Here is a 15,754-nt window from a genome sequence, read left to right on the forward strand (position 1 = left end):
AACTAGTTCACATGCGCATTCGCGTCCTTTTGTTCATGCAAGTTGTAATGTTACGTTTATGTTCTGTATCTAGGATATCTGTTTATTAATCTCATAGGTTGTCGTAGAATGTGCTTCAGTTTACTCGTTTTTGAGACCTGTTGATGATCGAAATGAGAAAATGACAAAAATGCCCATCCCTAAATCTATGAGGAGATGCTTGTAGATAATTGTGTGGTCTAGGCGGATTCACTTGTCCTCGTGCAAAACACAGCAGAACTGCTGTACATGTCATCACAAGTGACCTGTTTAGGCTTCATAGATGTCCAAGATGATCCCCTAATACTTCTCTGAAAGGATAATGTATTCTAACATTTGCCCTTGCAATTTTGCTCACTATTTTTTTCATAATTTCTATTCAAGCAGAGAAAAGTGAAATTTATTTCAGATAATGATACGTTTAATAATATTAAATGCCTGAACACGCTTCACGACAGTACAAATCAAATCTATGCCGAAGTCCATTAATACTAATCGTACTGCAAGATGACAGTCCATGCGAGAATTATTTCACTTAAATACTTTTTTTTTTTTTTGATTGTCCTCGTTTTTCAGTCAGATGTTCCAAGACAGCCATTTTCCTTCAATACATGTCACCATTTTTTTTCTTGTGTTGCTGGACGAAGATGATATGTTTGAGACCACTCCAATGGCGAGGTGGTTTGAGGTCTATTTAGTGACCCATTTTTCAAGAAGGGGTGTTGCTATCAGAGCTTTTGTAAGCTATTTTAATAACGCTTGTTGGTGACTGTAGATGTAAGTGTGCTGCGTTACAGTGACACTAATCAAAAGCATCACAGTTTGAGTGACAGAATCAAAGTGAACGTGTACAGAGGGGAATTCGCTGACATCCTGATTTTCTGTAATTAAATATGTGTGAGAAAACGCATGATATTATTTTTTTTCCATTCTGGCAGAGAACAGAGACGAAAAAAAAAGAGAAAAACATTTTGAAACCAGATCTGCATCATCCCTTGGGTACATTATTTTTCTTAGTGAGAGAGAGGACAAATTATGAGAGATGGGGAGCGAGAAAAGTCCTCTCGTGACATTTGCATCTTTTCATAGCCTGATAGTAGATCAGTACCAGGGAAGGTTTCTTGGCTATTACTCTCTCATTCTCACTTTCTTATTTGCTTTTCTGTTACTCAGGTCAACGGATTAGTGCCCTGGGGCCTCATTTATAAAGCTTGCGTACGCACAAAACGGGGCTGAAAACATGCGTACGCCAGTTCCTGCGCAAAAGGTGGGATTTATAAAGAAAAACTTGACGTGAAAATATGCGCACCTCCACGCAAACTCTGACCCATGCGTACGTACATTTTGGAGACTGAGCAGTTTGGCGACACCGATGGTGAGCTGGAGTTAAATGTATTTTTGGTCACTTTTAGACAGAAAATCAAAATAAAATTATACATATACAGAAAGATAATAGCTACAAATATAATTTCACTCACCAAGCCTATCACTTGAAGGAAATATCCACACCTTGAATGTCCGCGCCAGCGAGCGCTTTGGGCCGTTTAGTGAAACTGACGCATATCTAACGGCAGATGAAGTAAAACTGTAAATCTTCATTATGAGTCCTAATCATAAATAGGCTACAGTGCATGTTCACATTCCCAATAACAGTTTAAATAAAATATAATTTAAACTATGTTTTACTATATAAACATTTAGATTAAATATGCTCATTAATGGAGTTAGGCTAAACACTTAAACTTCATGACATTTACTGAAAAGCTAAAAATATATATAGCCTATTCAATGAATAGCCTATACATATTTGTTGTGCATGCGATGCTTTTTAACTCTTTTCATTTGGCATGCTGTGTTTTAATGTTTTAACTAGGCTACAGAGATAATGCTTATCATGATAAGAGCAGATTGTGCAAATATAATGCACAACAAGGTCTATCTGTTTCCATTACAAATATAAATCAATTAAAAATACTATTTCGCCAGTGGAAAAGATTGAGAAAAACTTTCTCTGAAATGCATTGTACACTATTTGATTTATTTATTCAAAAACAAGGCAAGGATAGGCTACTACCGGTAAATTATTTGTATTAATGTAATGTGACGGCACATCCGTATTTCATATTTTCCTAATGTCTTGTACCGTTAAACATGTTATCACGTGGATGAATTATCATATGCAAATGATATGCAGATGAGGATATGCATAGTAAAACTAGGCGTTGTAAGCTCCATATATGGTTATTTTGGAGAGGAGACGCATGTGCGCACAATCTTCCGCTGAGTGGGATTTATAAAGTGAATTCTGCGCAGGTTCTGGCGTACGCACGGTTTTATAAGTCTGAATATTTTTTTGCGTACGCCATTTTTGGCTTTCGGGCGCACGTACACTTTTAGTAAGGATCCTACGCACAGTTTTATAAATGAGGCCCCTGGTTCTGTGGATGGAAGCATTTTTTCTCATGATGTGACTAAATTGTTATTGGGACCTGTAAGAGCAAAGGCAGGAGCACAGGGCAAAAGTGAGATTGATGAGTGTTTGGGCACTTTCCTCGAGACCCCTTCGCATCTGGCAGGAACAAAGGCAGGCGAGTGTGACAGCCAGCATCCATCTCCCAGTCAGGGGCAACATGAAGGGGCCGTGCATACAGGGACACCCCCAACCGTCCTCCTTCCAGTTGGCCTTCATTGGCAGGAAGGGCCCCATGTGTTTGAGTGGCCTTCGCTGTTAGTCCCTCTGATAAGAGCAGGGGTTTCCAATCCTGCTTCTGGAGGGCCAATGTCCTGCACAGTTTAGCTCCAACCTGCCCAAACACTCTTGCCTGTAGATCTGTCTTTCTGTCTATTCTATCTATCATTGTTTCGTTCTGTCATTTTATTGTTCTGTCTGTGTGTAACTAAAGCGTTATTGCTTGAAAATAACAAGCCTTTGTCAAGCCAACATTCAAAGTCAGTCTTGGCTTACTTTGCTTTTCTAGTTAAACATAACAGTTATATGAAATTAAATGACATTTATTTCTATGCTGTCACTGTGACATTTGAAATTATTCAGATTTCAATATAAGGACGTTTTTATGCTGCATCCTGTTTGCTGCCTCCATTAAAATTCAATTCAAATGTGGGAATCAAATTGGAATTGAAAGGACGTTCTATATTCAATTTCGAATGCTGCACAACTATGTTGATAGTGCATCCAATCTAAGAAAAGCCATTGAAGAGAGATTTAAAATTATTTTATTTACAGTGAAATTCTAAATTTCAATGGATTTTTTTTCCCCATTAATTTATATGCCTATAGCTTAAAAAAACAACAATGACTCGAATCCACCCCACTAATTTTTTTTTTTTTTATTGTTTTTTTTTTTATCCGAAGCCTGTAAATGGTCAGCCTGACTTTATGGTGCTGGGCCTTAAAAGCAGGAAGGCAGTGAATGCTCTTCACAGTGGTGAGTAGATGACACATTGTTAGAGTTTTCAGTCATACCAGTCCATTCACCAGTACCGCTAATCTCACTATGCATGCACTCCGATATAAATTGCAGGTAAGGGGGGACAGCTGCTGTCAGCTGATGTGTCTGCAGTGCAGCGTGAAATCTCTGTTGACACTACCAATGGGCATTTCAGACAGAGAATAAAAATGGATGCGTAATTTGACCGTGTTCATTTTGAAGGGTCCATTTTGTGTGTGTTTTTTTGTCTTCTCTCCATCAACAAGCACTATATTTTGTCAAGAGGTCCAGCTGAACTTCCAGGAATCTGAATTTGTTACATTTAGGAATGGTTTCTTTTCACAATGTATGTGTGTTAAACAATCTCGTAATTTCTGTTTGGGTTTAGTTTATTCTTCAGGCTGTTTTTCACAAGATAGTGGGGACCGACTTAAGGACTATCACACAAATGTATGAGGATAGGATGACTAGGAAGGGCCAGTTAGTCCTTTCTGATGTCACTCACCCATTGTGTACTGAACTTCAACTGCTTCCTTCAGGACTGAGATTTAAACTCCCCTTGTGGAAATCAAATATAAATAGGCATTTATTTATACCTGCTGCAATTAGGTTTTTAAATTATTTATTATTAGTGTGGGTTTTTTTTGCATGTGTTGTGTGTGTGTTGTGTTGCTATATGTGTATGTATTCGGCTGTCTACATAAAGAATCGCCTTTAAGGACAATAAAGTTAAATCAAAACAGGGATGATGGGTTCAAAAGTAATTCAAAAGATAGAGATTACCTCTATATTTGTCTTCCCAAAGAAAGAAGATGAAAGTAAAATAAATATCTGCTGTGGGAATTTATATGCTGGGTAAACTGCTCGATTTTGCCCTCGGCACACACCAAAAAAGAAATTCTAGAAATACAGGTGCTAAAACAGTGCAGCAAAACAATGATGTTTTGGGACCTGTGAAATTTGTAAGATGCTTTCATCATTTAGTATGGCTTTCATGAAATGTGCACTACACCTTAAGGGGAAAACAAGAAAGGATGCTCACCCTTTGTATTCCTGTGTATGAAACTACCCCTTGCCTCTTGCCTGCTGGTTTCTAAACTCGAGACTTAGTCGCACATACGCATGTGTGCACACGCACACAACAGGCGCACACATATTCGGTTTGCATGCAGTCTTCAGACAAAGGAACTGCTTGTTGCCACATCTACTCTGCCATGATGTGACATGTTAAAACAGAGTTCTCTGTAATTCTACATTAGAACAGACAGCGAGCATAGATAGTGCTGCCTGAGCACTGAACCCCCCTCTGTCCCTGAAGCCTTTTGTAGGGACATCCAATAGACACTTTAAAGAAAAGAACATGATAATTGCAGCTCCTATCAGTCCATTGGTCTCTGCCAAGGAGAGATGGATGAGTTATTTGCATGTCTAATGACTCTGTAGTAACTTCATGGCCTTAGGGAAATGCTGGGAAATAAAAATGAACATGACATAGTGGCATGTCATTTTCAGGTCAGTGTGATGCTTACCAAGTCTGCATTTGTTTAATCAAAAAATATGATTTGATAAAAATAATACTATCTAAAATGAATGTTTTCTATTTGAATATATCTTACAATGTAATTTATTACCATGATGACAATGCTGAATTTTCAGCATCATTACTGCCATGTGATCCTTCAGAAATCATTATAGTATGCTGATTTGCTGCTCAAGAAACATTTATTATCATCAACAAGCTTGAAAGCTGTTGTGCTGCTTAATATTTAATGAAAACTGTCACTCTTTTATTTATTTTTTTCATGAATAGAAAGTTTAAAAGAACAGCTTTTATTTGAAATAGAAAACTTTTAGATTAGAGTCCTTTCTCACTATTAACTATGATGTTTGCCTCAATAATCGTCTAATTACTGCTTATTAATAGTTAGTAAGGTATTTGTTGAGTTTAGGAATTGGGTATGGTTGGGGACGTAGAATATGGTCATACATAATAAGACATTAATATGTGCGTTATAAGTACTAATAAACAGCCAATATCATAGTAATATGCATACTAATGAGCAACTAGTTAATAGTGAGGATTTGATCCCAAACTAAAGTGTGAGCAAAGCTTTTGTAACATTGTCTTTACCGTCACATTGATGGGAAATGAATGTGTCCTTGCTAAATAAAATTATACATTTCTTACATATATATTTTTAAATCGTACTGACCCCAACTTTTGAACAATAGTGTATAAATACAAATAACAATTATAATAATGATATTTATTATTATTATCTCTGCTATTAAAGGTGGGGTAAGCAGTATTTGAAAAACGCTGTTTGAAAGTTGGTCTGATCGACACAACCAAGACACAACAACAAACGTTTAGCCAATCAGCTTTATGACGGTGGAGGAGAGAGAACGAGCAAGAGGCAGATTTGAAGAAAGACTGTAGAAAGAGAGATGGCTAAGAGACATTACAAAAGAGAAAATGTGAGTAACACTGGGTTTGAGTGGCATTGTTTGTCCGGAGCTGCTTTGCTGTTGGCAACCAACAACAAACTCTTGTTTGTATTTACTCCTGTGCATGTATGTCAATTTTCTTGTGCTTCCTTGTCGTTTGTTCATCATCTTCGCTTTATTTTTTGTGAATAATTGTTTTGTTGCACTTCTGCTACAATAAATAGACATGCACTCTTGCATTGCATGAGTAACGGAGGCCAGCTAGTGAGAGTTGTGAAGGCTGATGAATGCTAGAGAATGTGTTGTTTACTGTTTAACGTCCTTGTTAGTGCACCAGCCTCGCCTGCCAGCGATCAGGGTTCGAGACCGACTCGAAGCAAGGCGATTAGGATTGGAGGCGGAGCAATGAAGAGAAGGGTGTGTTTGTTTGGGTTAATTTCAAATTACAAATAGACATTTTTCAGCAACGACTTAACAGAGAAATAACATAATGCACCTTTAATCTTATCACACCCACTTGAAAATGACATTCCATAATGTATTAGTAATACAGTTGACAATTTAATTCATATTTAAATTTAGTCAATTTTTCCATGATTTATTTACTGATTTATGGACTGTGGATGTCTACACGATGTACAGTATATTACAAACTATCCTGTTTAAACACACTTTTATAATAATAATAATTATTATTAGTAGTAGTAGTAGTGTTTGTGCCAATTTTATTGGTTGGCAGATCTTTGAATATCAGATCAGTTTTTAGCACAGCAGAAGTTCAGAGTCACAGCCAGTCTTAAGGAGCCGTCCCGGGCCAGACCTGACGTGTTGCTTGTGATGGTGTTACTTGTGTGAAATCAATGCATGTTTTAACAGGAGAATTGGTAATCACATCCTGTAGCAGTCCACGGTCCATTCACCCACTCAGTAAATGAAGTGGGGGAAAGAACAGACTACACTCAAATATGAAATTAGAATCTCAATGTGTATTATCAGGACACAAATAAAGCTCCTTTACAGAGTCTCAAATCTTGATCTGTAGCTGGATCTTCTTCATGCAAATCTATCTGTTTTTGATTTGATTACATTTGCTTTGCGTGACAATAACAATTTCTCTGTTTGGTTCCTTCTCAGCACAGTAGGAATAAATCAGGAGCACGGGAAGGGTAATCATGTACCTAGAAAGGTTACGGAGAAAGCCACTCCATTCAAGGCACCGTGTGGTATTCATTAGTCAAGCATGCATGCTTGCTCTCATTGTTTTGCATCAGGGCATTTTTAATTTTCTCTGAAGGTAGGATTCTTGTTTTATTGAATGCATCCAGTATGAAACGTAAAAATAAAAACACATATCATAACACTCATTTAATTGCATATATAATTGTTTCAATTGCACATTGTGTTTGGTGAAAAACCTATTAAACGTGAAACAGGTTTTTATTGGCAGGAGAGTAAATCTCTTTTGATACAACAATTCTCAGCGAGAATTTAAGAATAGACTAATCAGGCAGCATGCGTTCTTTTTCTTAAGGAAAGTTTTTGTATTCAGATTTAGGTGCCATTCATCCATTCATTTTGTAAGTATATCTACACTTACCTATTTCCATACTGCCCATTTTCAATGTCTGAAACTGAATGAATTATATATGAGAAGGAGAAACAAGTCTTACATTCATGCTTATGCATAAATAATGCAAAATAAAGAGTTATATTAACAGGTTTTGAATGACTGATAACATGAAATAGACTTTAATAAAAAAGACTTATAAAAACCATAATTAATAAATAAAGCGTTGTTGAGTGATATATTCTTGCCGTTATTCGTAGTTTCAGTTTGTGAAATGACATAGCAGATGGTGAAAGTAGAGTTGAGAAATAATAAGGGGAAGAGGGAAACACGACTAGATTTGAATCTACATCTCCCACATGAGCACCACGTCCTAAACACAAGGGCTGTAACTTCATCTAGATACGCAAAATTAAAAGATATTATAGTAGGGACTATATTACATATTGCCTATGTAGTGCCTATATATCATTGACCTGAATTATAGCTATGCTGATAATGAGCAGAAGTCATTTAATGTCATTAGTGGCTGTTAAAATATAGATGGCATTGCTTCTGAAACCCATTACGCGGATTTACTCTTGCAACATGCATGATCTCCACAAACCCTTTCAGTTGGCATATGCGCAAACTGTGGTGCATAGTTTGTGCACGAAGCAGAGCCCTACACTTAAACCATGCCTAATTGACTGTTGAGATGGTCCTTGGGTTGGGGCTCCGCTGACATTGTTTTAAAGCTGAGTGACACCATGTCTCTGTAGGTGATGAGAATCTTCTCTTCTCCACTCACGTCATCTCTGCCAATTGCCCTGACAAGAGGCAAAATCATTAATTTGCAATGTCCGGCTTAACGCTCCACTTTAGTGTGCAGCCGGTAGGCGTAGGGGGATTGAGGGGTCCTCATTACGGAGCCGTTGATTGTTCCTCAGGCTACTATAAAGGTTCATCTCCAGCAGCCACTGACATATTTTCTCCCGAACTGACAATAAAAGCTGTACTCCACGGCAGTGGTACAGAGAGAGACGGGTGTAAAACCAACCGTTGTTTCTATTCGGCTCCAGTCGGGCAGCTCTGAATGCTAATCCACACAAGTGTGCTGGCAGATTTAAGATGGCCCAGGATTTTACATATCCCACTTTTGCTGTTATTCTTTGGCTATACATTTTTCAGTGTCATACTCAAAGTTTTCTGTTATGAGTTTAACATTACATTGTATTGTTGTTGTTTTCTTTGACCTTCGTTCACCTTGTTAGCTTCAATGGAATTATTTTTCTTCATTTGTATAGGAGTATTAAAACAAAACTATTCACAAAAACATCACCAGACCAGACGTGTATTAAAAGATGTGACGGACAAAATATGGACGCCGTCAGATGTTAGCGCACTGGTGTTGCCTTGGCAACCCGTATAATAACAGACAGCCTCCCCTCCGCCGCCGTACTTTCAGTCGATTGCTTGCAGATTGAGATTAAGCGATCACTCGTCAGAATGGCACTGGTGTGAGCACAAGCTTCCAATGTTGTATGTATACATAGGGCATAGGGGTGAACAAATGGAGGAAGTGAAGTTTTGCAGCTGTGACATGTTGTTCATCGCGGAAATTCATATTAATATTTATTATCGTTAATTTTATTGAATGCATAAAGTGAAAATCACTGGAAAGAAGAAAAAAAAGTTTCCATTCAGAAAATGCACACCATTAATTTGGGCTCATTTAGGGGTTTTCGTAGAATGAAGACTGTTGTGAAGCTGATGTGTTAATGAGATAGATATTTCATGTGGAATGATAGGACAATTAGGAGAACAAAAGTGCAAGGTGTGACAATTTAAGTGTGTGTGCTTTGTCAGTGTCTGGAAACGGGACCGCTGAGACAACATATGCATAAAACTATAGTTATTAAGCAATAGGTTTTTTTTTCTTTCTTTTTTTCTTGAAGTCTGCATTTCAAAGCTCACGCTGTCCTTGTTACTGCATTCTCAAGTGTACTTCCACCTCGCACCACGCTGTATATATATATTACCTCAATAAATGGAACTAAAGTTGCTGTACAGATGTGTTTTAGGGGGAAAAATAATGTTAAGGCGATGGTTCACCCAAACTTAAAATTCTCTCATTATTTACTCACGCTCGTGTCATTCTGAATCCATATATTTTAATTATTATTTGTGGAATACAAAAGAAGATCATTTGGAGGCTATTCAGAAGTTCGAAAGAAGTCGCTCGCCAAGGTTGCAGATATTTAATCAAAAATACAGTAAAACAATATTGTGAAATATTATTACACTGTAAAAAAAATGTGATCTAACTTGAAAAAATAAGGCTACCAATCACAGTCAACTTAAGTTACCTCAACTAATTTGCTCCAATTACAGTCATACAGTCATTTTAAAAATGTTGTTCATCTGATGATGAGTAACAGTCCTTTGAATTTAAATATTCTTGTCAAGGCAGTTAAAGATTCAAGCATTTAACAATGCAAGGGGCTACACTAATTGTTTGATTTTCAATGCTAACTATATGATATGAACATAATTTTCCTCTTAAAACTAAGGGCAAACATTTTACCCTGACAGGCAAATGTGTTGCATATAAAAGTTGCAATAAGATACACATATACACACACAAATCTCAAACATGAACTCTGACAAATATGACAGCTAAATAACAGTGACCACAAAAGCAGCAGTTTTTTTTTTTTTTTTTTTTTTTTTTTTTAAGCTGCAATACATGCTGGGAACTGGCACAATATTGATCAATGTAAAATAATTTGTTCAGATAACTGGTAATGCTTTGAACAAAAACATGAGAATCTAGGTAAGGTCAACAAAACAACTTTTGTTAGCAACACATTTAGAGAGTATTAATAAACTGACTCATCATTCTAAATCAGATTTTTTTTACAGTGTACAAATTAAAATAACTGCTTTTTAGTATATATTAAAATATGATTCCTGAATTGAACATGGTATGCCTACATAACATAAACAAATAAGATTTGTGAATGTAGATGATCAGCGATTCAATTGTTCCAGTTTCTACCAACCTTCCACTGATACAAGATTTCTATAAAGTGCAGTGTCATATATATATATATATATATATATATATATATATATATATATATATATATATATATATAGCCTATATATATATATATATAAAAAAAAATTATGCTCAATTAATGCATTGTCACAAAAAAAATACAACGAAACAACAATTTAATTAATTATTTAAATACATAAAGTGAGCTAAAAATAAAAATGAGATAATATTTTTTTAAGCTTCTTTCCTTTTTTGCTTGGCAGGTATTTGTCCGTCAATCCCCCACCCTCCCCCTTCCTCATCCTTTTTTTTTTTTTTTTTTTGCACAGCCCAATTGCCTTCTCGTTCTGGAACTGTGACCTGATGACTGGTTTCAAGTTGGTAACAGGGCCCCGAGGCAGGTGTGAGCAGAACGCTTTGACCTCCACTCTCTACTAGCGATGTATGAAGAAGTGAATGACAGATAGATGGGATACACAACCCAAGCATTACCTGGAAATCCAGGACTTAGCCTGTCCTTTTACCACTTTTTTTTTTTTTTTTACAATTCAGCCGTCATAGTAAAGCACTAGAATTTCGAAGAGACTATGCAGCTCTGCATTTGGTGGTGGGCTTTAATTCTTTTTTGCAATTGATTACAGGCATTGATCTGGTCCTGCTCGAGTGGCATTAGCTACATCTGGAAGTAGCCTCAAACCTCCTCCTTTGTTTCTCTTTTCAGCTCCATACGGATTTGGACGTTGGGAATAAGAACATCAAGTATGTGCTGGCAGGGGAAGGGGCGGGCACCATCTTTGCCATCAACGAGTGGACGGGGGACATTCACGCCATGAAAAGGCTAGACCGGGAGGAGAAGGCCGAGTACACGCTCACGGCGCAGGTCGTCGACAGAGACTCTGACCGTCCTCTGGAACCACCGTCAGAGTTCATCATCAAAGTGCAAGACATCAATGACAACCCCCCACAGTTCATTGAGGGGCCTTACAAAGGTTCAGTGCCAGAGATGTCCCAAGTGGGTGAGTGATCTCCTTTCATCATCTCCGCTTGTCTCAGCTGAACAATGACACAAGGCCCTTTATCTCACAGTGAAATCAAGCAGACAAAAGCTCTGACAAAATATACAAGTAACAGAAATAAAGACGCCATGATCTAAGAATAGACAAAGAGAAATAGGAGTTGACAGGAATTTCTCATCACTGTGTCTGAAGATTGATACAACAATACATGTATACTGGTGTCCAGACATGTTGTAACCTTACAGAATAGTGAACAAAGTTCAGCATTGAAGCATAATGGGGTCCACCACTGAGATTTTCCAGTTTCACCATAAAAACGTTTTTTTTTGTTTTTCAAGCTACATACTGTAATGTATTCATAAGTTATCTTGCATTTGTAGCAATGCATTCTAATGAATGTCTCCTTAAGACTAGTTTTAAATAGAGCTCATACTCAGTTGACAAAGCCTTTGTGAGCTTTCTCCGTACTATCCCGTGCCTGACCTTGAGATGGATCCTGAGTACGAGTAAGGCGGTGAAGGGAATCTCATAATAGTGCCACTTAAGGGATTCATTATAACCCCCATGACATTCTGAAAGCCGTGTTGTGCTGCAATGTGCACTGCATGTTGTGTTATGCTGAGAAATCCCATTTTCTCAGGAAAGTATACAGAAGGCTGTTGTGTGTTTATCAACGTTTGCGCAAAGAAATGGCCGTTTAAAGAATCTAAACTCATGACTTGTTTTGTTTTTGCTGTTTATGGTTTATACATTACATGAAGTAATGCAGACAGGATAACTGTATTCATTAATATAGATTATAGATGAGAGTACATGGAGTTACAGGAAGTGCCATTAATAAAATGATGAATGGAAAACAGAACTAAAGCTGCCCTGTGCTTCAAGTATTTTTTAACTCCCGGCCCAAGGCTTTCTTTTGAAGTGTAGAAAGCAGTTGGGGGGAATATCACTCTTCTTCAGGTACATTATAACCCAGTCATGTGTAACACGGGGCTTCCTTGTTTCCTTTAAAACCTTGACTTGTTCATATGGGCATTTTCTCCTCTGCGTTTGGTCTGTCATATTTTCTGAGCACTTAGAGCATACAGAATTGGAGCTATAGGTGAGAGTATTTCTCTCTGTTCTGCTTTCAGACTAATGCACTCAATTGAAATCCTCCGTGTAGTTTTCTGTGGGATTTGACAGTGAAGTGTGGGATACAGCAGACGGTGAGGGTGAAAAGCACAGTGATGATGGAGGAGGGCAGGAAGGGGAATACAGCAAAAGATGCCTGAAGTTGAATTCTTTCACGATTGTTCTTTCCTTTTGTCACTGCTGATCAATTAAACATTAGCTGATGTTCTCTTGTTTGCTTGAAAGGCATTCTCAATGACTTGTTTTGGTCTTATAAAGTATTTATGTTGTGGGAGACACTCATAGAGAGAATCAAAAGCTCTTTGGCTGGGAGAGAAAAACAACAAACAGACAAATGAGGAAGCCTCTTTTATTTCCTGTCTCATGTACACAAATCACAGAAGTTTACTTCTCACCCTGATGTCGCATGATTTGTTTTCTAATAAAGGTCTGACAATAAGTTTTGTGAAGAAGTTGTGAGGTTTGTTTGGGTTCCTGAAGTTCAGAAGATGTGTAATAGGGGGCGCTATTAGGCTCCTTCTGAAAGAGTACTGAATCTCCTGATCAAAAGACATGTGAAGAAGAAGCAGAAACATGCGATAGCACATGTAAGCAGATTATGTAAAATAACGCGATCATCAACATTAAACCGCATATCAATCAAAACTGCTTAATGTTACTGAATGAAATGTCGACCCAGGACGAGGTATAGGAATGTGAAACCTTTGGGGGTGTTGATGGACTCGATCGACTCCATCTATGTTTTGATCATCGTTCTGAATCTAATCTGGATGCAGCCTTTGACAAAGAATGCGATTTTCTAAGATTTTTTTCTCAAAATGTGGCTTTTTTAATGAAACTTACCCACAGTCAAGTGTTGATCAAACCAAGCATGTATTAAGGTAGAAGAACACTGAACATAGTTCTTTATTTTGATATATTGCGTGCTCAGATATGTATAGTTAAATATTCTGGGGGCCATGACATTTTTGTGAAAATTATAAAAAAAAAGCTGGCTGCCAACTTTTTAAAAAGTGGAAAGTTAAACTCAATATTAAAGTATTTGGCGATGACTGTGTGTACGTCAGTCTTGTCAAAATGTTGATACTTCGATACATTTGAATTCGAAAGATTTGCTTTCAATAATCAATACTTATGTTCAGTGTTGGGGAAAGTTTATTTTAAAAGTAATGCTTTACAATATTGCGTCACTCCCTAAAAAAGCAACTAATTGCAATACTTACAAATTGTTTGTTGAATTTTTATTTTGCATTCATTTTTCTCACCTGGGCTGGTCTTGCTTGTTTGTTTTTAATAACAAAAACAAAAGTTCTATTTTTGGCAAATGTAAAGGCCCTTTCACACTAAAAGTGAAATGAATAAGCCAAATTTGTGTCTGTACAGTAAAGGGGTCAGCTCAAATAAGCCTTTCAGCTGTGCTGCCATGCTGGACCACAGAAGAATTGGACACAGGAGAATTTCAGCATTCTCCATTCTCCTTATTTCAGCAGTAAAAAAAACACACATACTTGTTAGTATGGTTGAACTGGATCATCAAAGATCAGCAGCAAATACACTGATTAATAAAGTGAGATCAAATACATAAGGTATATTTGTGTAATTTAACATGTTTAATGATAATAAGTTGCATTTCACTGTTTTTATTCATTTGGATGAATACTGAATCTGTGTTTGGGGAAGTGAGATAAGTAAATGCATGCTAACATTTAGTCAAGAACTACAATAACCATTATGTTCACAATGTGCAGTGTGCAGACAATGCCTCTGCACTTACTCACGATTTATCTCAACATATAGGGACAGGAGAGGTGTCAGTCAATAAAAGGGAAAACAAAGTAATTAGCATAATTTATTTTCAGAAGTAACTTGTTGTAAATTTAAAAGTATTCATTACATTACTAGTTAGATGAAAAAAGTAATCTGATTACGTAAATTGCGTTACTTGTAATAAATTAGACCCAACACTGCTCCTTTTTTTCACAGTATCGATACTCGATACCAGCTGCTTTCTCGCTCTCTCTCTCTTTTGACAAGTCTCTTTTATTTTCACATTCACATCATTTCCAAAAAAAATTTTTAGACAGAGCTACTGGGCATGATGAATCTACTTTGAGAGTGATCAAAAGTAAATAATCTTGCCCTTGTTATCGGGTATTGAATATATTACTATAAATTGAATATTGATTATTTTTTTCAAGGTACTATATTGAAGCAAAGTAAAATAATGTAATATAATACATATAATATAATACAAACAATGCTCAGATACTACTTTACTTTGCGTAATGTCATCAGCAATCTCCAAGATCTTTAGATCATCAAAGCCTCGAGAGACCAAAGAATAAATGAGTTGAAAGGCCTGACAAATGCTTCACCTTCTCAACTTTAAATATTTCACGAAAACTCATGGATGCAAGTTTCCCCCCTAGAATATTGTATGTATATTCCAGAGATTATCCAAATTTTCAATTTAACTTTGAATAATTTAAGACTATTACTCGCTGACGTTGGCCTGTCCACAATGGGCAATGATAACTCATTCGCATGGATTGGACAAATCTCATTGGATTACGGGGTCTGTTTTTTCCCTAATGGGGTCTTTGACTCTAAGGCCAGTACAAGCAGGAGAATTCCCCCTTCAAGTCTTCAAACCATATGCTGGCATTACAAAGCTCCCTGCCTTCTGCTGCTGACAAGAGGATTGTTACATTGTTGAAATTAGCAAGTCTACTTGAAGTGACTATTGGGGTAATTAACGTTGAGTCGTCCATACCGCCTCCCTTCCACGGAAGAAGGTGTGAATGACAATAATTGCTACAAGGAAAAATAAAGCCGGTAAAGTTGTTTTTGTCATTTGAAAGTCGAGTGTGTGTGAGGCCTCGGCGACGGGGGCTTCATTATGGAGTCGGGTAATAAAGTCGGGAATAGACAGATGGCACATGGCTCCTCCGCCCTGCTTGCTGTGTGCCCGCTCTTTCCTGGCAAAATGAACCCGTGTACGGAGACAGTGCGCAGGAATGTGTCAGGATCTGCTAAATTGGAGTGCTGATATAAAATTGAAGTGACGTTAATAGATTAC

The 15,754-nt window shown here is 37.2% G+C and overlaps 1 protein-coding gene across 2 annotated transcripts in view; it reads left to right on the plus strand.

Moving 5' to 3' along the window:
* The window catches only part of cdh8 (cadherin 8), a 146,352-nt gene that overhangs the window by 85,456 nt on the left and 45,142 nt on the right, over positions 1-15,754 (plus strand). For both annotated transcript variants that reach the window (XM_079605065.1, XM_079605066.1), the window contains exon 3: positions 11,247-11,541. In XM_079605065.1, the coding sequence (XP_079461191.1) occupies positions 11,247-11,541 (295 nt within the window). The remainder of the gene's footprint in view (positions 1-11,246; positions 11,542-15,754) is intronic.

The sequence above is a fragment of the Phoxinus phoxinus genome, assembly GCF_949152265.1.
Source record: "Phoxinus phoxinus genome assembly, chromosome: 2".
In the NCBI taxonomy this organism is placed as follows: Eukaryota; Metazoa; Chordata; class Actinopteri; order Cypriniformes; family Leuciscidae; genus Phoxinus; species Phoxinus phoxinus.